The following is a 23,928-nucleotide window of genomic DNA, read 5'->3' as shown; positions in this document are numbered from 1 at the left end:
ATACTTCAGAGCAAAATGTTGTTTGTTAAGAATGACTCAGGACTTCAATGCCAATGCCACCTGATGCTACAATAAACACAACTGCTATTTTCTTTCCAATACCTCAAAATTTCTGCACACATTAATTCTCAAAATAGTTCTGGAAAGTAAAAGAAGTGAAGGAATTGCACTGAAGCTATGATACACTGGGTTGCATATTATAAGTTATAATGGTGTATCCATGAAAGATTTCATTTAAAAAAACCCTATACATATGAGGGGAAAATATATAACACTGACAAGTTTTAGTAGCTCAGATACTGAGGAATTTTTTCCTATCAAAATACTTACAATACAATCATTAAGTATTCTTAAGATTCAGCAAAACTTTTTGAATCTACCATAAACCCCAGTAATAGCTTCTAAAAGCATTTTCATCTTAAAAATACATTTTTGTGTATGAAATTCCAAATTCAGAGGAATTATTAATTTAAATCCCAACAGAAAATAAATATAAAGGTATATTTTAGCATTAATCTTTCCAATAAACCTACTTTATAAAATTTATAACATGCAATTTCCATTTTAATTTGCAAACTACTGTCTCTTGCAAAGTATTGTTTTACTAGTTAATGTAAATAAAAGTACCACAATGATACCAATAAATCAGCTGCAATATTTATTTCACATTGCTTAAGATATAGCCCTTATTAGAATTTATTTCAACTACATTGCATTCTAATTTTAACAACTTTGCAAATGAACTTTACTGATGGATTTGGAAAGAATACTGACTAAAATTATTCTGTAACTGTGTTTATCCATGGAAAATATTTTTATGCTAAAAGCATTCTTTTAATATTCAGGAAATAATCATTTTTAACAATCAGCTTCATTTTATTTTTAACACATTGATAAAAGTTGGGAGGCAAATGTAGTTTTGGAATTCAAATACAGACTTTCCAGTTATTTGACCTACTTACTCTTCTTTGGAACAATGCCCATAACAAAGGGATAGTGGGAGGCTTAAATGAGAGAACATATGTGAAGTGCCTGGAAGCAAGTATTCCAACAAAAGTGAAGAGAGAGAAAGGCAGGGGGAAAAGACATACTCTTCCTGATGTGAAATTGTACTGTGTCTATAGCTGTTGGCTTCAGAGAGCAAGGAGGCAGAAAGGTAAGCCACAGAATTACTTTATTTTTTAGATGGGCAGTCTGAATACCCACATTCCCAGGATGAAATAGTGCCAATTTCAAATTATTTTTTCTAACTGGTATTTGTATCACTAAACTTCGGAGAAAGTAACTATTCTGTCCTGAGTTTCTTTAAAATACATATAATTACTGCCTCTAAAGAACTAAGTTGTAAAAAAAAAAAAAAAAAAAAACAAGTTTCACTATCAGAGTTTTCACATTATTTCACTTGCAGCACTCCATCCACTATTTTAAAAGAAAATAATTGCTGATAATTTAGAGTGCAAGACTTCTAGAGAAAGATGGATTGAACACATGCATATACTTAAATGTTCATTCAAATATCTGATGGCTTCTTATGAGCCAAATAATGTTCTAGACGCTAAAGATACATCAGGAATCAAATTAAAAAATTCCTCTCCTCATGGAGCTTACATTCAAATGGGAGAAGATAGGTGAGCAAAATGTAAAAAGTAAAATATAGTATTTTAAATGGTTCTACAATAAAGAGAAATATAAAGCAGAAAAAGGAGACAAGAAAATCACAGGGCAAAGGAAAAGGAGTTCAATTTTAAAATAGGGTGATCACAGAAGGCCTCCCTGGGAAAGTGACATCTGAGCAAATCCCTAAAGGTAATAAGGGGGTCAATCATGGAAAAGTGTATCCAGGCAGGGAGATAAGTGAAAAGGTTCTGAGATGAGCTCTGACTTCTGGCAAAGAACAAATGGGAAGCAGTATGGCTGACAGAGTAAGGGAGGGAGGAAAGAAAGGAATATAGGGGCAGGTAGTAGGAAAGCAGATCTGGTAAGGTCCTTCAAGCCATTGTAGGGATTTTGGTTTTACACTGATGAAGATACAAAGCCTTTGGGTTTGAAAAGAGGAAGGGCAAGATCTGACTTATCTTTAATAGGACCACTCTGGCTGCCATGTGGATAACAAACTGTTAGGGAACAGTGAATACAGAGGACTGGTTGGGAGGCTATTTCAAAAATCTATATCAAGACGATGTTGGCTTGGTGGCAGTGAAAATCGTTGAGAAGTGATCAAATTCTGGATATATTCTGAAGTTAAGTCAACAGCATTTGCTGCTGGATTGGAAGTGGGGTGGGGGAAAAAAAGAGAAGATAACGACTCCAAAGATATTGCTCGATGAACCAGGACAGAACAGCCATTAACTGAGATGGAGAAGACTGTGGGAGGAATAGTTTGGGAGAAAACATTAGGGCTTCAATTTTAGAGCAGTTAAATCTGAGCCACCTATTAGATAACCAAATAGAGATATTGATTACAAACAGGAGCCTGGAGTTCAGGGGAAAGACACTGGCTAAGGAAACCTGTATTCCCTTGAATCTAAGATGATTTAATGCTGGTACTTTCTTCATCTTTATCAGAAACTGTCAACAGACAGCTTCACACAACATAGTATAATTGGCATCTTGCTGACTGAGTAACATGCCATCTGATTTTAGATGCCGGTTTCTCAACCTTGGCACAATTGTGGGTCAGGTAATTCTTTGTTGTGGGGGCTGTCCTGTGCAATGAAGGATTTTAGCAGCACTCCTGGCCTCTATCCACAGACACTAGTAGCACCCTTCTATCACTGACAACCAAAAATGTCTCCAGACGTTGCTAAATGTTCCCTGAGGGACAAAATAGCTCCCAGTTGAGAACCACTGTTTTAGAGGGATTAAAATGTAGCCAGGAGTGGGGGGGAAATGTGTCTTAAACAAACGATACAGGGTATTAGAATCTGTAGTTGTCAGTGCATAAGATCACAAAAGTGGCAGATACAGACTAGACAGAAAGGTAGTCTGAGGACTGCACCATGGGGCACTTCAAAGTCAAGACCTAAATGTAAGACCAGATACTATAAACTCCTAGAAGAAAACATAAGCAGAACATTCTCTGACATAAATTTCAGCGATATTTTTTTGAAGTAGCTCCTAGAGTAATGGAAATAAAAGCAAAAATAAACAAATGAGACCTAATTAAACTTAAAAGCTTTTGCACAGCGAAGGAAAACATTAACAAAACAAAAAGACAGCCTACAGAATGGGAGAAAATATTTGCAAATGACATGACTGACAAGGGATTGATTTACAAAATATACAAACAGCTCATACACCTTAACATAAGAAAAAAAAAAACAACTCAATCAAAAAATAGGCAGAAGACCTAAATAGACACCTCTCCAAAGAAGAAATCCAGATGGCCAACAGGCACGTGAAAAGATGTTTAATATCACTAATTATTAGAGAAATGCAAATCAAAACTACAATGAGGTATCACCTCACAACAGTGAGAATGGCCATCATTAAAAAGTCTACAAATAATAAATGCTCAAGAGGCTGTGGAGAAAAAGGAACCTTCCTACACTGTTGGTGGGAATGTAAACTGGTGCAGCCACTATCGAGGACAGTATGGAGGATTCTTAAAAAACTAAAGATAGACTTAACATATCCCACTCCTGGGCGTATATCTAGAGAAAACTCTAATTCGAAAAGACACATGCACCTCAATGTTCATAGCAGCACTATTCACAATATCCAAGACATGGAAACAACCTAAATGCCCATCAACAGGTGACTGGATAAAGAAGATGTGGCATACATATACATATGCAATGGAATGTTACTCGGCCATAAAAAAGAATGAAATAATACCATTTGCAGCAACATGGATGGACCTAGAGATTATCATATTAAGTGAAGTTAAGTCAGAGAAAGACAAATATCATATACCACTTATATGTGGAATCTAAAGAAAAAAATGATACAAATTCTATTTACAAACCAAAAACAGACTCATGGACATAGAAAATACCGTATGGTTACCAAAGGGGAAAGGGTGGTGAGGGATAAATTAGGGATTGGGGATTAACAAACACATGTTACTATACATAAAATAGATAAACAACAAGGACCTACTGTGTAGCACAGAGAACTATATTCAATTTCTTGTAATACCATATAATGGAAAAGAATCTGAAAAGAAAAAATGTATATTATATATATGTGTAACTGAATCACTTTGTTGTATATCTGAAACCAATACTGTAAATTAACTACATTTTAATTAAAAAAAAAGAGGGAGGGAGAGAGACTGAAGACATAAGGAGGAGACTGAATAGCCAGTGAGATAGTCCCACTCCCTCCCCAAATTCCACTAAAACAAAGATACAGGGTTCTGTTGCTGCTTTTGTTTGAAAGACAAACTTATAAGAAGACATGACAAAAACATGGAAGCTAGAAAGCTTACGGCTGAGTGGTAAACAACTCAGCAGACCTAAGGAAAGCAAACGAATACTAAGCCAGCACTGAAGAAAAGCAGAGGAGCAATCTACATTATGTAACCTCGAAAATCTCCAGAAGCAGCAGAAGTGAAAGTGGGAATAAAAGCAAGATTGAAAGCATATTTAAGAAAAAAAGTTAATTCCCAGATTTCCTCCTTTTGCGCCACCAGCTGTAGTCTCAGGTTCAGTCGGACAGGATCTGACAGACCACAGCTTGGCACCAGGTTCACTTAGTTCTGCAGAAAGACAAAGACAGCATGCTGGCATGGGACATGCTGTCTTCACAAGGGATCTATACAGCCCATCTGGGGCCTTTTTTGGCCCCATCATTTTAAGGGAAAGAGATCATGTGAATAAGTACAGGAATCACCCTGGCTTAGGGCAACTTCATGCTCCACAGGAACCAGAAGTACATTTTAACAGTCAGTGCATGTAGGTTCTGGGCTCCTCAAGGGATGTGTTCATGCTCACTTACAAGAGTCACACACTGCACACCAGAAAGTCAAGGTCAGTGTTTTCACAGGCTTCTATAGTTCGCTCACAGTTTTTGTGGTCCATATGCACTCACCAACCAGGGTCAATTTACAATAAGCAATGCTACCTGGACACAGTCTATATTTATCAGTCAAGTTTCTAGCGAAAGAATGTCAAGAGAAGGAAAACCCAAGGTTACTCCCCATGAAAAAAAGGACTCAGATGTGCTATTAACCCTTTCCACTTAACCCAGTGATTCTCAAATGGGGGCAATTTTAACTCACAGGGAACATGCAGCAATGTCTGGAGACATTTCCAGTTGCCACAATGGGAGGGGTGCACATGGTACTGGCACCTAAAGGGTAAATGCAGGGAATGCTGCTGAACATTCTACAATGCACAGGATAGCTCCTCACAACAAAGAATTATCTAGCCCAGAACGTCAAAAGTGCTGATGATTTAGAAACACTGACCTAGAAGGATTAAATGGAAGATCACATTGAGAACAGCTCCATACCCCGTGCCTTCTTTCCCAAATGGGCTGCTAAAACACTGGCAGCCAAGCATATGCCCTCCATGCAGGGGGTTGGAAGAATCACCTCTGGAGAAGCTTACCCACCTGAGAGAAAAGTGTTTACTCTAAGAATGATCCTAGAGTAAAGACTACAAAAGACAAGGAAGAATTTTAAGAATATGAAATTAATAGAACACTAATTTTGTTTGAACCAAGTAAGAGTGTTAAACAATTGGGAAAAAGTTTAGAGTTGAAATAGTAATAAACATACAAAAAGCTATTTTAAAATCTAAAGACAGTTCTTAATTCCAGGAAAAGCAAAATGTAATGTCCCAGAAAGGAAATGTAATAAAACTATACACACTTTAGCAGTAAACTGCATGTATATAGTTGTGATAATATAAACACTGAATAGTAACACAACAAAAATATATTAGAAGGATGGGGGACCAGGAGGAGAAAAAAGAGGGGAATTGTCTAAGGAGTGCCATATGTAAATCTTTCAGAATGAGAAGTCAGCAGATAAAATACATATCAAGAAATAGCAGTATGACTATAGATTTAATGATAGAGAGGTAAATACACTAAGAATTGGCTAAAGGAGCAGAAAGTGCTTACCTCTAGGAGAATACAGCGCGCATGAGTGTGCGTCTGCCTGTGTAGCAGAGCTTTTGGTAACAAGTCCCTTTAGAACTTTATATAACTAACTCCATGCATGCAAAACTAATCAAAATATTTTTTAAAAATTGTACTTCAGCCTAGGGACAATTTGATACATGGTTTTGGGATCTAGTAAGCCTTCCTCAGTTTTCTTGGTTTGAATCAGAACAGATTAGATTCATAAAAAAGTATATAGAAGCAAGTTGCAGGTTTGTTAAGCCACTTTTCTACACATCTGGACAAGGCAAAAGAACAGGCTGGATAGAGAAGACTAACTCCTTTTCTTGCCTTTTTCCTGGTTTACTCACCAAACCTTACATTAAACTTAAACATTATACCATTAAACACTGGTCTCCTTGCCATGGATACCACTAGGTATCATGGGAAGTGTTTGCTGGGAGAAGACTTGTCACTTTTTACTTTATTTGCTCCTCTACTGTTTGAACTTATAATGAGTGTGCTCCTACAGAGTGAACTTTATAATGAGTGTATTTTTACAGATGGAAACACACACACACAAAGGTTCTTAATTAGTTCATAACCTGTCCTTACGCATCCTGACCCAACTCAAATTAATCTGGAAAAAAGGAATCCTTAGAAAGAAGGAATATCAACATACAAAACCCAGAATAACCAAGAAAGCACATCCCTGATTATATATTGCTCATATCTCAACAGGTTAAGTCTAAAAGACATGAGTGATGCATGCCAAGTAACTGGTGCTAAATATAATGCCCAGGTATCACAAGAAATCATTTTCAAGTTCTCTATAGAATATATGCCACTTAATAAGTTTCATTTTAAATAAATGAACATCTTTTTCTTTGATATAATTTGCTAACCTTCTTTACAAGCAATAAAACTCAAGTTTATCTCCAAGCCACCATGACTTATGCTTATTTTGTGCTCCACCATGCCTAGAATGAAGCTAGGTATATGAGTGGATATCAAGGTTACTGACTGATGGAAAGTAATCTAATGAATTAAATAAATGGTGGGGGGAGGGGTGTCAATAATATCAAGTAACAGGAGTAAATAATAAATTTCTCAGCAATTCCTTAAACAATGTTTTGTAAGATTTTACCTTCGTATTAATACAAATTATTTTACCTTGTATTAGAGAGCACTGTAGATACAAACTAAATGGAAGGTTGGACTTATTCTTCCCCACTAATTTTCTTCTTTCTTGTTGCTACTTTATACTGTAACAAAATTGCCTTCTCCTTAATGAAAAGAACTCAATCAAGAATTCACCTTCACCAAACTCAGCGTTTGCTAAACTTACTTTATCACAAACCCATTCTTATCACCCCATCACATCCAGAAAAACTTCATCTTTTAAAAATCTGTTCATGTATATTATATCACTTTTGATTCTCTGAACCACAGTATGAAGAAGGAAGACCATGTACTATTAGCTCCAGCTTACTATGAGAAACTGATGTTCACAAAGAGTAAATAACTCATTTAAGGTCCTATGGGTAGTGAGCGGTAAATAAAACAGTTGGAACCAAGATTTTTGATTCCAAGCCCAATGGTTGTTTCCACTACCCAAACCTGACTCTTTGATAATAAAATGGAGTAAGCCCTGAGAATTAGAATTTGGAGAACTACAAATGAATCATTTTCTCAAGTGGTTATTTTATAATAAACATATATTATAAATTATTATCAGCTTAATAGCTATCATAACTTCACAAAATATCATTCAATATAGATCACATTTCAAGTTTTTTAATCATGTGATACAACTGACATTAAGGACTTCAAATAGTCACAAGAATAAAACTGAAAAAACTAAATCTCTTCTTAATCACCTCTGACACTGCTGTATCTGGTAATACATTCTTTCCGTAGTTTGATTTTAAAACTTAACTCAGAGGTATCCTTGCCAATTTCATATGTAGAAAAAACAAAGTTAATTAAAATTGCATTTAAAAAATATCATTTTCTCCTTATTTTAATACTGAAATACCAGGGAAGAAGGTTCTATCCACTTACCTCAGTAATTGGCTGCCCCGGATGTGTCAAATCCAGTTCCTGAGGGCGTGTTACTTTATCAATATCCAAAGAGTCCATGCTGGAGGCTGCGGAAGTGATGCTTGAACGAGAAGAGTTACTGACCGAGTGTACTTCAGCATCACTCACTGTGCCCGCTGATGCTGTTCTCCGGTGCTGATTAGTTACTAAGGGCTTATTGTCTTCTAGTACAGACTGCTGAGCGGCCTCATCCATGCTCAGGGAGGCCTGTTCTAACTGTGCAGTGATGTCATCCAGGGAGTAGTTGGCATGTGACGGCTTAGTTATCCTATTAGATGAGGAAGACAGTCCTTTCAAAGTGCCATGTTTTGACGAATGTCGGCTAGCAGGTAATTTCTGAGTGGCTTTTGTTTCTGTGATTTGACGCTTACTATTTCCTGCACCTATACTGCTGAGCTCCTGCTCTATCGAGCAAAGATCAGCCATTAGGGCATCCAGGTCCACAGTTTCTCCCTGATTCAGAGCTTCTGCAAAGAACAGCATGCATGAGGTTTCCAGAACACAATGAACCATAATTTATACATTCTATTATAAATCAGTTAATAAATGCAAGGGGGAAAAGCAAAAATATTCATTCTATTGGGCCTTAAGCCTATCAAATACAGGATTTCTAACAGATTTTTGTTTTAAATTCCAAGAGAAAAATTTTAGAAGCAGAGTTCATCTTTTAAGATTTATAGTAATCAGAGGAGAGTAAAATTATGAGTTAAAAGACAAAAATAATGCAAAAATCATATATTTTTCCATGGTTTTAACCACATCTCCCATGCAATTTTTTTTACCTGAGGCTCCAAGTTATTAATATGACCGTTGCCCTGGTAGAAATGTTAATACCTAAAGAGCTGAGGGCATAAATAGAGAAATGTTGGGGCCTAAAAAATTACAGATTCAAATGTCAATTCCAAAAAACTGTAAAGCTGACTAGATAGAGTTCATTAAATAAAGGCTAGAGGGGCTGATTTTTAAATTACTATTAAGATAATTTCACTGAACTTTATTCCAGTGAAAATACAACATTGCAATTAAGTTTGTTGTAGGATTCCACCTGAGTCTGTACTTTGTCAATTATTATAAGTCAACTAGAAAATTTTAGTTATGTTTCAGTTTTTTTCTGTGATTATTTGTATTAGTAATAAAATGCACAAATCAAGAAACCTAAGAACTCAGTCAAGTTATGCACGTAGTTTTTATATTGAGCTACATGGAGCTGTAGCTGCATTACTTCCACACTATACAACTTACTATACTATTGTACATTTTATTTCCAATTACATCTTACCATTCAAGTTGTATATAGAGAAGCGATAAGAAAAATTGGCCATGTTTGTTTCCTGGCGAAGAGGAGATCTTTTTATTGGTTCTGTGGGCTTGTCAGAATCCAAACTCTTTAAAAGAAGGAAACTTAATTAAGTCATATTAAATTCAGGTTTCAATGATATAAAAAGATATATAAAGTTTGTTTTATGATTAAGTGAATTGTCATATAACAGTTAATAAAACCAAAGTTCTTCTAAGTAATTGCCTCAAGGTCTCAAGGTAAAGTATAATTAGTTTTCATATCATTTTGGTCATAGTTTTTTTTTTAATTTTTAGATATATGCTTACTTAAGGCACTTGAGATGGTCATAGTTCAGAGTAAATTTCCTTCCAGATACATCAAGCATAGTGACTGAGCTTATTTCACATAAATTCACTATAAAATAAGTTAGGTATATGAATACAGGCATGGTAAGATATGAAACAGAATAGAATAATGCAGAGAATTCTGCTATCTCTCTCCTCAGAGGAATCTGTTTTTGGTCCAGCATAGCCTCGTTCTTGGCATGAAGTACCCAGAAAATAAGGCACAATTTTGGACTCAAAATCAGTAAGACCCAAGATTTTAACAGAAAGTGACGACAACTTCAAACAATGATGAAATATCTTTGTTCTTTTCGAGCTCTATCAAGGTAAGGGCAAACTGTAAAGCAGCTATACTGCCTGTGATAAGTTATAAGAATTATACTGCACTACAGTACAGGGTAAGGTGTCTTGTAAGTTAACTCACCATCTTTTTAAATGACTCTTTTTTTCTAACCTTTCTACAATAAAGAAAAGATGTTCACAACAGAAATTCAGGGGAAGGGTAAGTAGTTACTTAGTGTCTATTTAAATAAATTTGTAAATATTAGGATTAGCCTTTAAAAATTTTAATTTCTCTTTATAATTATCAAGTAGATTTCAAATGAAAAAGAATGCTGAATAGTCTATCTGTAGAATCATGGAATTAAATTAGAATGCTATCCTCTTTACTCATTTCAAGATAAAATGAATCTATTCAGATAGTGTCCATCCAGTTTTTAAAGCTGTCGTATAAAGGAGATCCTCAACCATTAAGTGCCTTATTTCAAAGTTTCACAAAACAGGTAGGAAATTCTCCTTTAACCCCAAACCTAATTCTGCTGCAATTTAAGATCTAATCTCCTTCCCTCAGTGGAAATGAAGAATAATAAGTAGGTAATGTTTTCAGTAAAACTTGAGTATAACTGAGGACATATTAGAAGTCCACCTATTATTTATCAGTTCAAATAAACAGATACTTATTATAATTATCTGCTGTGTCCATGATGCTGGGGCAACAAGCAAAATAGTAAGAAATACTCCTTGATGCCAAGAAACTGGTAATCTATCAGGGCTAAGGTTTTTAACCTTTTTTTTGGAGGGGGTGGGTGGGAGAAGTGGAGGGGTGGGATGTCATTGAGAATGTGATAAAAACCATGAACCTTCTTTCAGAAAAATGCAAATGGATAACAAAATTTGACAGACAATTTCAGAAAATTTACCAACCACTTAAAATTTACAACTGATTTAATATAATGTTGAAAATCCATTAAGACTGTGTGATATAGGTGCACAGATGACTCTTTGCAGTGAACTAAAATAATGAAATAAACAAGAAATGTGAAATTTTAGCCACTAACTTAGCAAAATACTTTTTGAAAACTTCTGAAGTGTTAAAAAAATAACTTGTTAGCAGTGAGCCATGTTATGCAACAGTTTTTACCTGGTTTTCTCTATAGATTTATAAATAAAAAAGAACAGTCACAGCATTATTTTAGGACCAACTTTTTTGATGAATAGCTCTTTCACATTTGTATGTCAGGGAATTTTAGATCTAGGGAAGAATCCAAGGTTTTCTTTTCTTTTTTAAGATACAATGTATTTCACACATGCTTTTATTAGATGAAAGTTAACTACCTCATATAACAATCATTTTTAAATTACACACTCTTAAAATAAAAAAAGTTAATACACAATTGAGATCATTAATAATAGCAGTTTTTGACACTATCAGTGCTTAAAAGGAGTAGTTAAAGAAAAATTTGGTTTCTATAGTCAAAACAGGCTGATTAAACCATAAAACTATGCATTATAAGCCATGCAATGCACATACTACTTTTTCTTGTAACAGTTTATTGAATTGAAACCTATAGTTTTTTTAAATTAAGAAATCAATTCTTTGTTTTATTTACTTGTGATCATACAATCTAAACTTGTTCTGAGTCAAATAGTATAAGGCAGCTAAAATAAATACCTGAGGAAGATTTTGAAAGCATTCCTCCCTAAGAACAACAAAATTATTAGAGATAATTCCTTCTAATAACTGTCTTTATAAAAACAGGAGAAAAGAAACATGATAGTCAAATAATTATATATTAGTAAACTATCATGAAATCTGATTCCAAGCATTCTTCCCTTGAGAATAACTTTCTGAAATGAAGACAGAATCCATTTTATCTTACTTAGAAATCTGGCAGTTTGGGGTAATGTGTTGGGAATTCCAACCAAGCTCAGAGGGACAAGGTTTTCTTGTATTCAGTAGAAATGCCAACTGCTGTAGAGTAACATGGAGTCTACTCTACCCAGAGTGGCGGGACTGATATCTCCTGTTTTTTCCCTTTTTTTGGCCCCTCCTCAGGTATGGACAATAAAATCCACAGTCAAGGAAACCCCACACATATCAGCTGGCCCTCACATACTTTCCTTCATGCAGTATCATTTTCTTTTTATTTTTTTTAATTGAAGTATAGTCAGTTACAATATGTCAATGTACAGCACTATGTCCCAGTCATGCATATATATACATTTTCTATTCCTCTACTTGGCTTCCTCCTTCCTTTTTCTCCTCAGCATAGAAACCGCATAGTCTAGTCATCATCTCTATGCCAAAAACATTTTTAAAAAAATTAAGAATTAAACTGAAATGGTGTGGCAAAAGGAAAAGAACTTTATATAGGAAACAACCTTTATCACCACAAATAATGTTTTTAAAAATTTATTTATTTTTAATTAATTTTTTAAGCCAGTATTTTATTTAGGTTTGTTTTGGTTTTTGTTTTCCTGTTCATTTTTGGTGTGTGGGGGTAGGTAATTAGATTTATTTATTTCTAGAGGAAGTACTGGGGATTGAACCCAGGACCTCGTGCATGCTAAGCATGCACTCTACCGCTTGAGCTATGCCCTCCTCCCTATTACCACAAATAATGTTGTTTCTCTTGATCAGAGATGAAGGGAACGATTTTTTATGAAATTCTAGTAGGATTAAAAGCATTATTCTCAAAATTCAGCATTAACAGGTTATGCTCACAAACATGTCTGCTTTTCAAAATGATCTAGCAAGAATTACATGAAGAGTTTCTCAGTTTTAATTCCAGACTACAACAGAAAGAAATACAGAAACAAACTAGTACTTTAAGTTTCCACCTAACAACCTACTTTTCTACTGGTTAAGGAATCTCATACTTAAGCAATTTACACAAAAGTTCTTCCCAGAAATACTATTTAAGGTTGAGTGAAGATAAGTTTTGTTCTAATGCTCTCACTGTCATAAAATTAAAGTTGTTTTAATACAGATAACTATCTTCATACTGAATATTGAATATAATGTACTAACTGGGGTAGTAACAGCATATGCCTTTATTCTAACAAGTTACCTGGTTTAGAGGATAAAGTCATTCTTTTTTTAAACACCCAAGATCCAACAAAACAAAATGGAAAAAGCTTTGCCGCTGTTTTAAAATGCAGGGGGTAGGGTATAGCTCAGTGGAACAGTGCATGCTTAGCATGCACGAGGTCCTGGGTTCAATCCTCAGTACCTCCGTTAAAAAATAAACAAACATAATTACCTACTCCCAACCAAAAACAGACAAACAAAAAACCCACAATAAAGTGCAGCAAGGGATGAAATTTTGTCAGTATCCTGGAATCATGTAATAGACAATATCTGCATATGAGGATATTATTTATGACGTAAAATGTATTCATACTAAGTTATGGACTAGGATTTGCTAAAATTTAGATTTTTACACGTTAGGCTTTAAAACTTTTTAGCCAGCAATCTCGATTTATGAAACAGATTTTAAGAAGTCCCTCTGAATGCACAGAACCTGTCGAAAGCATTTTTCTTTTTAACTCCTTAAAATAACCACAGATAATATCTTGTGTTCTAGTGTTAACAGTCATTTACTTGTTAATGTTTTGGACATTTTCCCTTTATAGCAGTACTTTAAAACATAACCTATATCCACATCCTTATGTCTACACAGTAAACTTTTAGCACACAGTTATGACCTAAAATCCTCAACTAGTTTTTCAAGCACTATTTCTAACCTGGGTGAGTTTGTCTAGCTCCCCCAGCCAGGCTCCAAACATTTTGTCCAGGTCCTGATCTTCCTTGTCACTGTCTTCTTCAGCACCATGGTCAACTTCTTCATCTGATAGCTGCTCCATCTGGAATACAGATATTTGTATAGAATTAACAGTTACAGGCTGAACTTCAAAAAGTATGCACTGTATGTACTGATATATACTGCAACTCTCTGGAGTCAGGCCTTCAAAACTATAGATATGTTATAAAAGGAAACAGGAAGTCATTAATGGGGAGCAAGTTATTACCTTATTCTGTAAAAATCTGTTTAGATACAAATAAATATGTATTGTCCAACAAGCATTACCGAGAACATACAAAACAAAAATTTTAATCTAGTTTGTTGAATTAGTTCTTCCTTCTATCCTACTCTCACTTTCTACCCCATTTGTGTTTTATTTACTTCCCTATCAGTTCCTACCAAAATCCATGAAACCAGAATTGAAATAGAAAACTAGAATTGAAAACTTTATATATACAAAATTTCCTACATATAGTGACTTTTCAAGTTTAAGTCCCTTGAAATAAGATATGTTTTCTTTCTTCCCCTTAATAAAATAACATGATACCTGACATGGAACTTGTATATTATTTTGTGAAGAGAGGATAAGATTACACAAAACAAAGTAAGATCAATGACTGACCAGACACTAGAGATTCTTAAAGATTAATCTGATTAATATAAGATATTTTATTAATAAAGATTGAGAAATCCTCAGTAAAGCTTAGCTTTGCTTAACAACATATTCTAAATTTATTTGACCACAAATCCTTTTCCTTCAACTTGTAGTAATAACTATTAACTTTCCCAGGGACACAACAAGTATCTTCATTGTACATGCCATACTCTTGACTCACATTTATGAGTCAGCTTTCGTTCCAATATTCAGAATACAACCTGTCAGTTATCTTAAACAATTCCTCAGAGAATAAAGATATCCTTAATCTAGGTTAAGAATTTGTAGACAATTTATGCCTCCAAAGCAGCAATCAACAAAATTATCTCTGTGATCCTTAAATGTGGTTATGAGATACATAAGGAACTTAACTATCTCATGAGGTGCCATGAAGTTAAATTTTGGTTGGTTTGTTTGGGGCGGGGTAATTTTAAAGTTTATTTCTAGAGGAGGTACTGGGGATTGAACCTAGGACCCTGCGTATGCTAAGCATGCCCTCTACCTCTTGAGCTATACCCTCCCACCATGAAGTTAAATTTTAAACCTTATTTTACTATTAAAATTTTACAGAAAGGGTCAATTGAATAATGTTGCAAAATCAAAACTGAATTTAGTTTTAATGATGTTGAAAATCAGATCATATCCTGTTTACTCACTTAAGAAATTCTCATCTCTTAATATCTTAATTCCTTCATTAACTTAATATATAAGCATGTATAACTCAGGGCATTCTACCTAGACAAACGGAAAATGGGCTGACTAATTCTCCAATTCATAAATTTGGCTCTTAAAGAAATTTGGCTTTTATAGTTCACTTGTATTAATACTATTTCTAAGATTTTTTATTCATTACTCAATTATTTACAGATCAATCTCAATAGAAACCTGATATTATACTTCAGTAAGATACCTACCCATGAAAAACAAAAACTTAGTGCAAAGAAAAACCCCATCTGACCAGTGACTTACTCACTCAAATAATTATTGCTACTTTGAGAATGCCTAGGAGTAGTAATACCTAGTCTTCATGAGGGCCAACAGCAACAGAGCTGGGAACAGAGTGGTCAACTTCCTCTTCCTCCCTAATCCTTAAAACTAAACACACTAGAATAACCCAGAAGTGAAAATATTCTAAAATAACTCTGCTTTGAAATAATGATACTTATGCCCACACTTCCCTTCTGAGCACACACTGCAAACGGCCATAAGGATGATGCTACACTGGAAAAAACCGAAAACAACAGGAATTTGTGTTTACAAAGCAAACACAGAACAGTTCAAAATGAATATGACTCTTTTAAATTATGGATCCAAATTGAACTACAGACTCCACATCAAAGTCTAGTGTGTTTTGTGAGTTTTTTCCAATTATTCCAACTCAATAATTATTTGGGTTTTTAAAAAATCTCTTTCAATATTTTAATAGTTTTGTTTTTATTGTAGACTACTATTAACTCAAGTGAAGGAAAATATGGCTAAGGAACAATGACAGTCATAAAATAAATGGAAATTTTGAAGCACCGATTTGACTTTTACCATTTATGTAATGTTTACCAATTCTGTCCTTGAATTTCTGTCACCACATGGGTTATTGATAAAAATGAACTTAAGACACTTTATTCAGAGACTTTTCCAATAAAAATTGAGGTCCTACAACATTTCTTAAAAGAGCTACACTCTAAAACAGCACTCTCCATTCTCTAGAAGCTGATGTTAACCCTTATTCACCTACCCCCAATATGGTATTGTTTCTGTCTACTACACCCACCCAGTGAGGAGCCCCAAGGAGTTTTCTTACAGGCTCTGCACTGTCTAAAGTCAGCAAACCTAGCTAGGCAATTCATTCTTTGTTATATATCAATCCTGTCTCCAATAAATCACAATTCTAAACCTGAATTTTCCCAACATAATGTCCCTACTGCAAATGATGACAGCAGAAAATGCAAATATAACAACAGTTAGTCAATTGTCCCTCCAAACAAAAGAGAGAAAATTTTTTTAAAAAGAGAACTTTACAAATTTTGTTTTAAAAATAATTTGGATTTAAATGGATAGCTTCCAGTGTGATGCTTTTCCTTAATGATGTGGAAATAGGCCCAAGAAAACTATGATACATACTAGAATAAATACTATTACTCTTTTATATTAGGTACATTGGGAGGAACATATTAAAATTTCACTCAAATTCTCTGCTCTGTTATACCTGAGGGAAATTATGTCCTGAAAGAATAAACGTATCCTACCACAAATAAAAAGATTTACTCCTCCAAAGTGCAGACTTACTGAATTACAACAAAACCCGAAGTCGCTGGTAGGCTGAGAAGGCCCCGAGTGACCCAGGCCTTCAGGGTCCTCCCTGACTCCCTTCCCACTCTCCCCTCCAGCAGTAGCCACACTGTTCTGCCTGCAGTTCCTTGGAGCAGGTTAGGGGACGGAAAGGTATGGATTCTGTTTTGAAGACAGATTGAGAGATGCCTAGCAAACATCCAACTGAAAAAAAAATGAGGAAGTTATTAGGACTCAGGTAATTAGAGGTTTTAGTTAGTCTAAATATTATTTCAAAATCATATTATTTATTACAGAAAAATAATAATTATAGCTAATAATGATTTAATTAATATTTTAAACTACTTTACAGTTATTTTATTCATGAAATGAAAATAGAAATAATGGAGGGAATGATCCACCACTGCTTACAATGCTGGTTGGTTTCATTTCACAGATAACAGTGAATAATTGTGCTTCAATTATTACCGGTTAAAACTTGTAATATATAGTACACTCCACTACATAAGACAAAACCACCCATTGCCTTAGTGAATCAGTATTATTCCCACTAAATTTTACATGAAGTTAATTACTCAAGCATATTTTCCCTATTAATCTTCCTCTTGGAAGGTATTTTGGTTTACTACTCAATTTCCTCATCGCAAGACAGAATGGTGATCTTTATCAAAGGCGGGGCAGGCTTAGATTAGGGTTTAAGGACTGAATAAATATATTCCAGGTAGGGCAAATTATAAAAAGCAATGAAGAAAGTCTGTTTTTGTGAGAACATCATGAGACTGAGTCAAATAAAACAAGAGGGAAGAGTGAGACTTAAAAGTCAAGGACTAAGGTGGGAACTTGAAAGCCAAGCCTATTTTTTTTTCTCCAGAAGACAACTGGAAAGAACTAAACACAGAAGTGAAAGAGGTAGGGGGAGAAATGGTATTTTAGCCAGAGGTCATGGTGCCTCTGCAAGAGTTATTAAAGAACAGAAAGACCATTAGAAGGCCACAATAGATACCAGGTAGAGATAATTATAGATACAAAAATTAAAGTCTTGAGAGGAAATACAACTTACACAAGTCACATACTTAGAGCGGTAAGAAAAATACATGGTATACAGCCAGGGTGCCTTATTTATTACCAAACTCTTTTTGTCCCTTTAATTCAAAAATTCAAAAATCATTCAAAATAATTGCTTTTTGTGAAAATAAGACACTATGAGAAGGGGGCCTATAAAGACTTCCAGGTTCAAGGAATGCCCCCAACTGTGCAAGATACAACCCTTGCAAAATAAAAGCAAGAGGAAGGAAACCTAAATCTGACAAAAGAAACAATAAGGAAAAAAAACTGTTAAATTTAGTAATAAGGCACAAAAAGAGGAAGAGGACCCATCAAAAGGAGGGAGGAAGTCAAAGCAGAGAAGGAAAAGGAGAGACATAGGACACAACACAATGTAAAATGAACTGAGAATTGTGGGGGATGGAGGGCTGTTAAGTACTCATCCTAACAGGGCACCAAGAGGTATGTTTCTCTCCAGACCTACAACTCGTAGTTCTGCCATGAAATAAATAGTGTAAACTGTGTAAACTGTCCAAGTGGAAACTGGGAATTTAATAAACAATTGAATTTACATGAGCTCTTTACAGAATCAAGATATCAAACATGTTGTGTGTATAGTAACATTTTCCTCAGGTTTTATCTTTCAATTTTGTTGGATGGTCTCTTTTTTTAAGACACTGCTAAACATTTTATTTTTTTAAGTTATCAAATGTACAAATGGTGAAAAACATTCTTACACTGCTTTGTTCAGTAAATTCTTCTCCATCCAGAAATCAGATAAATGTTTATGTAAATTTTTAGTTTTATTTCATTATTCAATCTTTTATGTAATTATTGTATTATACAATAGGTAGCTTAGTTTGGTACATAATGTGAAAGTGAGAACCTAAACTGACTTTTCCCCAAATTCTAAATTCCCATGCTTGATATGTTTCTTTTATTTATTTATGTTCTATGCATACATCAGGTCCTTTTTCTGAGGATCCTTTTCCACTATGACCCTTCTCATAAATAAACATCATTTTACAGCTTGTCATTAATTTACTAAGCAAGTGAGCTTTTAAAAAAGTAATCAAAAGTTGCTTTCTGTATCCATCACTCAAATTTTCTCTAGAGGTTAGTGATCCTCAACAGAAAGGCCCAAGTTCTACTTGAGATCCAACACTTCAAAATACCTTGCCTACAAATAACATTATGGTAAGTACTACACAGGATACAAAGAAAGCAAAAAATATCTTCCATGACTTAAAAGAACATTAATCTAGTATGGGAGGGGTGGTAAACATAGAGCTATCTTGATTAACAAAGTCTCTAAGAACAAAGTTCCTCTTGTAGACCTGTGCATGAAGCAAGTTTAAAGGAAGCTACAGTCTCCCACGTGTTGAAAGGGACTAAGAAAGAAGCAAAGTACTATGTTATCCAAAGGAACCCAGTAAACTAACTGGCCAGGAGGGAACTTGCATGGCCTGGTCCTCTTGGAATGAGCTGACACCTGGAACTAAGTTTTGTAACATTTCCACGTGGAACTGAACCTCCTCGATAAATAAAAGAGGTGCAGTACTCTTGAGACAGCGACTGGGAAACCCTCCTTACCCAGAGGAAAGAGAAATACTAGGTGAGGTGATTCACACCCTTATGCCTTCTCCTTTACTTATCTCTGTTTTTGACAACCCAGGATGTAACTAACACATCCTCTTCATTATCATGTACATTACCTGTGAGGTAACTAAAGATTACGGAAAGCAGCATAAAAACAAACAAGAACTCTTTTAACAGTTGGTAGAGGTTATAATGCCTAAGAGTTAAAAGCCAAATCAAAGGCATTGTTGTTAATTTAATGTTTTATTTATCAAGCGCTTAAATACAGTTCCCAGTAAAGGAATTCTTTGAACAGAATGATGAACCATATTCATTCTTGTATTTACACTGGGTTTTCTTAACACTGAATATTCTTTATCTACTAAACCCCAAACAGGAATGCCTTATCTAAAGAGGAAAAAACAATCTTAGTTCAATGCTCTTCAAAGAAATTCTAAACATTCCTAAAAATAAGAAGCCATAATGTGAAATCACAGAGCAACTAAAAAATAACAAAAATTGAAAAGCAGAAATGAAGTGTAAAGTTTCTTTTGTTTCTATTCTAACTTTTCAAGTTTATTTCAGAAACTATGAGAAAATAAATTTCTGCTGTTTTTTAAGCCACCCAGTGTGTGGTGATTTGTTACAGCAGCCCTAGGAAACTAACACAGTACATCTATGTGTGAGTGTGTATATATATACATATACATATATGTGAATACATACATCTCTCTCTTCTCCCTGACTTTCCGGAGATACTCATCTTGCTCATTTTGCTCCATGCTTGGGACTTTTCCCTACAGAAGTAGGGAGTTATCTTTGGAGACAGCTGATATTGCTCCTGCACTCTCCAGCTCCAACCTTCCATAAAGGCTACAACTTGACTACTCTTCTTGGGTAGGAGAAATTGTCTTGAAATTCTTGAAAGCCTCATTAGGATAGTGGTCTACTATTGTTTTTCTCCACTTCTGCCCTATTCTATAAGACAGCCAAATGCTTGGCAGGAAATACAGCTGCTCAAGGCAGCCCACACTTGGGGGAACAAGGGAGAGTGTGAGACAGCTGCAGCCTGCAGCATAGAAGCCATTTGGATCAGATTTCGCATCATCAGTATGAACTCAAGGTTTCCAAGACAGAGGTAAAGGGAGTGACAGAAATAATATACGTGCATGTGTGTTCAAAGGCATGCTCACTGAAAAGGCCTCATAGTAATAATATCCCAGTAGCCATTAGCATACCTAGTTTTCAGTTTTTGGTTTCTAAATATATATTCTACTGAAAAAGTAACCAGAGATCCTTGGAGTAATGACTCCAGAGCTGGGGCAGAGAAAACAATAAGGTGAGCCCCCAGAACATCTTCTTGTGCCAGAAGCTGCTCAATGGGGACATGTCATTAAGAGCACAGGACCCTGAAGCAGGGTCCTAGGAGCTAATCTGGGACAATTTAAGCATCAAAATTAATTATGAGAGAAACAAAATATAACCCATTAAATAAAACAAGAATCCATGAATCTATACTGATACAAATAAATATATGGGAAGAAAGCTCTTCCTTACAATAGAATGCCAACTAATTAATGTAGATGAAATGACAGAAGATCACCATTTTGCCACCACTGCAGCAACAACTGATTCAGGCAAGAGTCATCAATAGATGCTAAGAATAGTGGGTGAATATCTGATTACCCAATTTACATATTCTCAAAATATCTCCCCACAAATTACTGGAGGGACACTTCCTTAACCAAGTGATCAAAGTTAACATCACCAATACTGGGGCAAACCAACATCATATGCTTCCTATAATGATGTAGTGAGAAGACACATTATCATTTTGTGGTATTCCTGACAAAACTTCATTACCTGAATCAAATCTTGAAACATTTTACAAAATAATTGGCCTATAGTTCCAAAAATGTGAAGGCCGAGAACACAAAGAAAGGCTGAAGATACGGTCCAGATTAAAGGAAACCTAAAGAGACAGGACAACTAAATGCAATGTTTGATACTGGACTGGATCCTGGATCCAGAGAATATATTTAAGTATACAAACATAGCTGTAAAGGACAAATTGGGACAACTGATAAAATTTTATTTTGTTACATTAGATCATAGCACTGCACCAATGTTTCATTTCCTGATTTTGATAATAGTACTGCAGTTATATATATAAGAATATATTTGCTCTTAGGAAACATACACTAAAAAATTTAGTCATAAAGGGGAATAATGTCTGCAACTTATTCTTAAATGGCTCAGGGAAAAAATGTGTGTGTGTGTACGTGTGGGTGTAAATATCCACATAGGGAGAGGGGAATGATAATTAGGTAAAATGTGAACAATAGGTGAATCTAAGTAAAGGGAATATGGGAGTTGTTTGTACTCTTCTTACAACTTTTCTGTAAGTCTAAAATTTTATCAAAATAAATTAAGGAAGAGAGAGAGGAAGAAAGGGAGACACAAGAAAGAACAGTCTCTACCTTCAGAAAGTCGAAGTTCAGTTAGGAAAACAGAGCATGTCAACTAGCAAATCATTTAAAATTCAGAAATAAATTTAAAGGAAAAAAAACCCATATAGGCTGAAACATTTTTACCAAATAAAATAATGCGGTTTAACCTAAGAACCCTAAAAAACAACTGCATATTTCTCCAACACATAATTTTTATTCTGTATGCATATGTTACCTTTTCCTAAATTGCATTTGTGTGGCCTACTAAGTTAACTTTTTAAAGTTATTTTAGTTATCATAAAATTAGTTTAACTCAATAGAAATAAAAGCTTAATATCTTAGAAAAATAATTACTCATCAGATAATTCTTTCATAGAAGCAAAAGACAATCATTTCCAACTTTCAGATGAAAAAAGCCAAGTAACTAAGTACAAAAAAAAGTTAGTTAACATTATAAGTAGGTCAGGAAGACACCAGAATTCAGTTCTAAACCAAAGACTAGTATTAATCAAATAATAAAACTAAAGCTATAGACTTGAAGATGGGCTTTTTTAAGCTTTGACTTTTAAAATTTTGTTACTGAATGTGAGAACAAAAGGAGTTAAAACAGTGAAACACCTGTACCACCCATTATTCATTAACATATTCCCTGACCTCTTGCCAACATCCAGAGACATGAAGTGCCAGAACTGACCAAATATCCCCCACCCAACAAAGCTGAGATGTCTGCTTTCTGTTTCATCTCATAAATGTAAAACTCCTAGGAAAGACGTTTACAACACACTACTGATAGAAGACACATTCAATACAGCTCCCCATGCAATCAACCAATCCATCTAAATAAACGTCACTTTGCTAAACTGTAATTATCATAGGCAATTCATCAGTGTCAACACCAGAAGGCTTAACTATTTTTCTAACTCATTGCCTTCCTTTTCATTTTGTTGACCACTACCTTGGTTCAGATTCACACTGAATCATCTTCAGATTATTCTAGTAACTTCCTAACTGACCTCTCTTCTTTAATCCATCACTGTCAGAGTAATCTTCCTTAAAAACTCTTTTCATGTCACAACTCTGCTCAAACACCCACAAGGGTTCCCCATGATATTCTGAATTAAGTACAAACTTTTCATCAAATGATTTCAGACCCTCTCTGACATGGCCCTCAACCTAAATTTTCAACCTTATTTTCCACCCTCCAATCAACCTAAACTACTTAATCTTCTCTAAAAACAAGCCATGTTTCCTAACTTGGCCTTTGTTCATGTTTTCAACCTGAGTAAAACATCTCAACCTGTCAAAAGAGTGACAGAATATATTTCTCTCCCTCCCAAACGTTCCATTGAAAAGACCATAAACAATTACGAAAGAGAATAAACTCTATAAAGGCAGTGAGAGCTGGAGATGGCTAAGGACCTGAGATTTTGGCAAATTTCTGGAAGACAGAAACTGGTAGAATCACACCAGATGAACCAGAGCAAGACCTGCAGTTCAAAGCAAGCATTTCACTCAACATTTATTCAATAAATACGTATTAAGCACATGCTAAGTGCCAAACACTGTTGTAGCTCAGGATATAGTTAATACATGTGACAAATAAGGGGCCGCTAACACTGAACTTAACATTTCAGTCAAGGGAGAGAATTATTAACAACAGCAAAATTAGACCCGTGACACTGTGGTGATAATTAAATTAGGGTTGCGTGGAAAGTGAGCAATCAGCTCCTTTAGATTTGATGACCAGGGAAGGCCTCTCGGCCTCTCTGGGTAGTGATATTTAAACTGAGATATGAATGACAAGACGGAATCAGACATGCAAAGATCAGAGAGAAAAGCATTCCAGGCAGAGGGTACAAGTTTGGTATGTCATGAAACAGAAAGAATGATTAGTCTGACAAGAAGAGGGAGCCAGATCATTCATGTAAGGATTTGTAAACCAAGAAAGGGAGTATGGCTTGTACTCTAAGGAAGCCCTCTCAAGGGCCACAGAAGTCATCCCTCACAAGGGGGTTCAGGCGAGGTGGGGACCCTTTTTGAAGGAGTCAGAGGG

General features: G+C 35.1%; 1 protein-coding gene across 1 annotated transcript in view; it reads right to left on the bottom strand.

The window, feature by feature from the left end:
- RAPH1 (Ras association (RalGDS/AF-6) and pleckstrin homology domains 1) overlaps nt 1-23,928 on the bottom strand; it is an 83,301-nt gene that overhangs the window by 42,266 nt on the left and 17,107 nt on the right. The window contains 3 exon segments of the mRNA XM_032480020.1: nt 8,116-8,621; nt 9,434-9,539; nt 13,804-13,923. Coding sequence (XP_032335911.1) covers nt 8,116-8,621; nt 9,434-9,539; nt 13,804-13,923 — 732 coding nt within the window.

Source organism: Camelus ferus, chromosome 5, assembly GCF_009834535.1.
Source record: "Camelus ferus isolate YT-003-E chromosome 5, BCGSAC_Cfer_1.0, whole genome shotgun sequence".
NCBI classification, from domain to species: Eukaryota; Metazoa; Chordata; class Mammalia; order Artiodactyla; family Camelidae; genus Camelus; species Camelus ferus.
The sequence above is the reverse complement of the archived record's forward strand: the minus strand, read 5'-3'. Positions and strand labels throughout refer to the sequence as shown.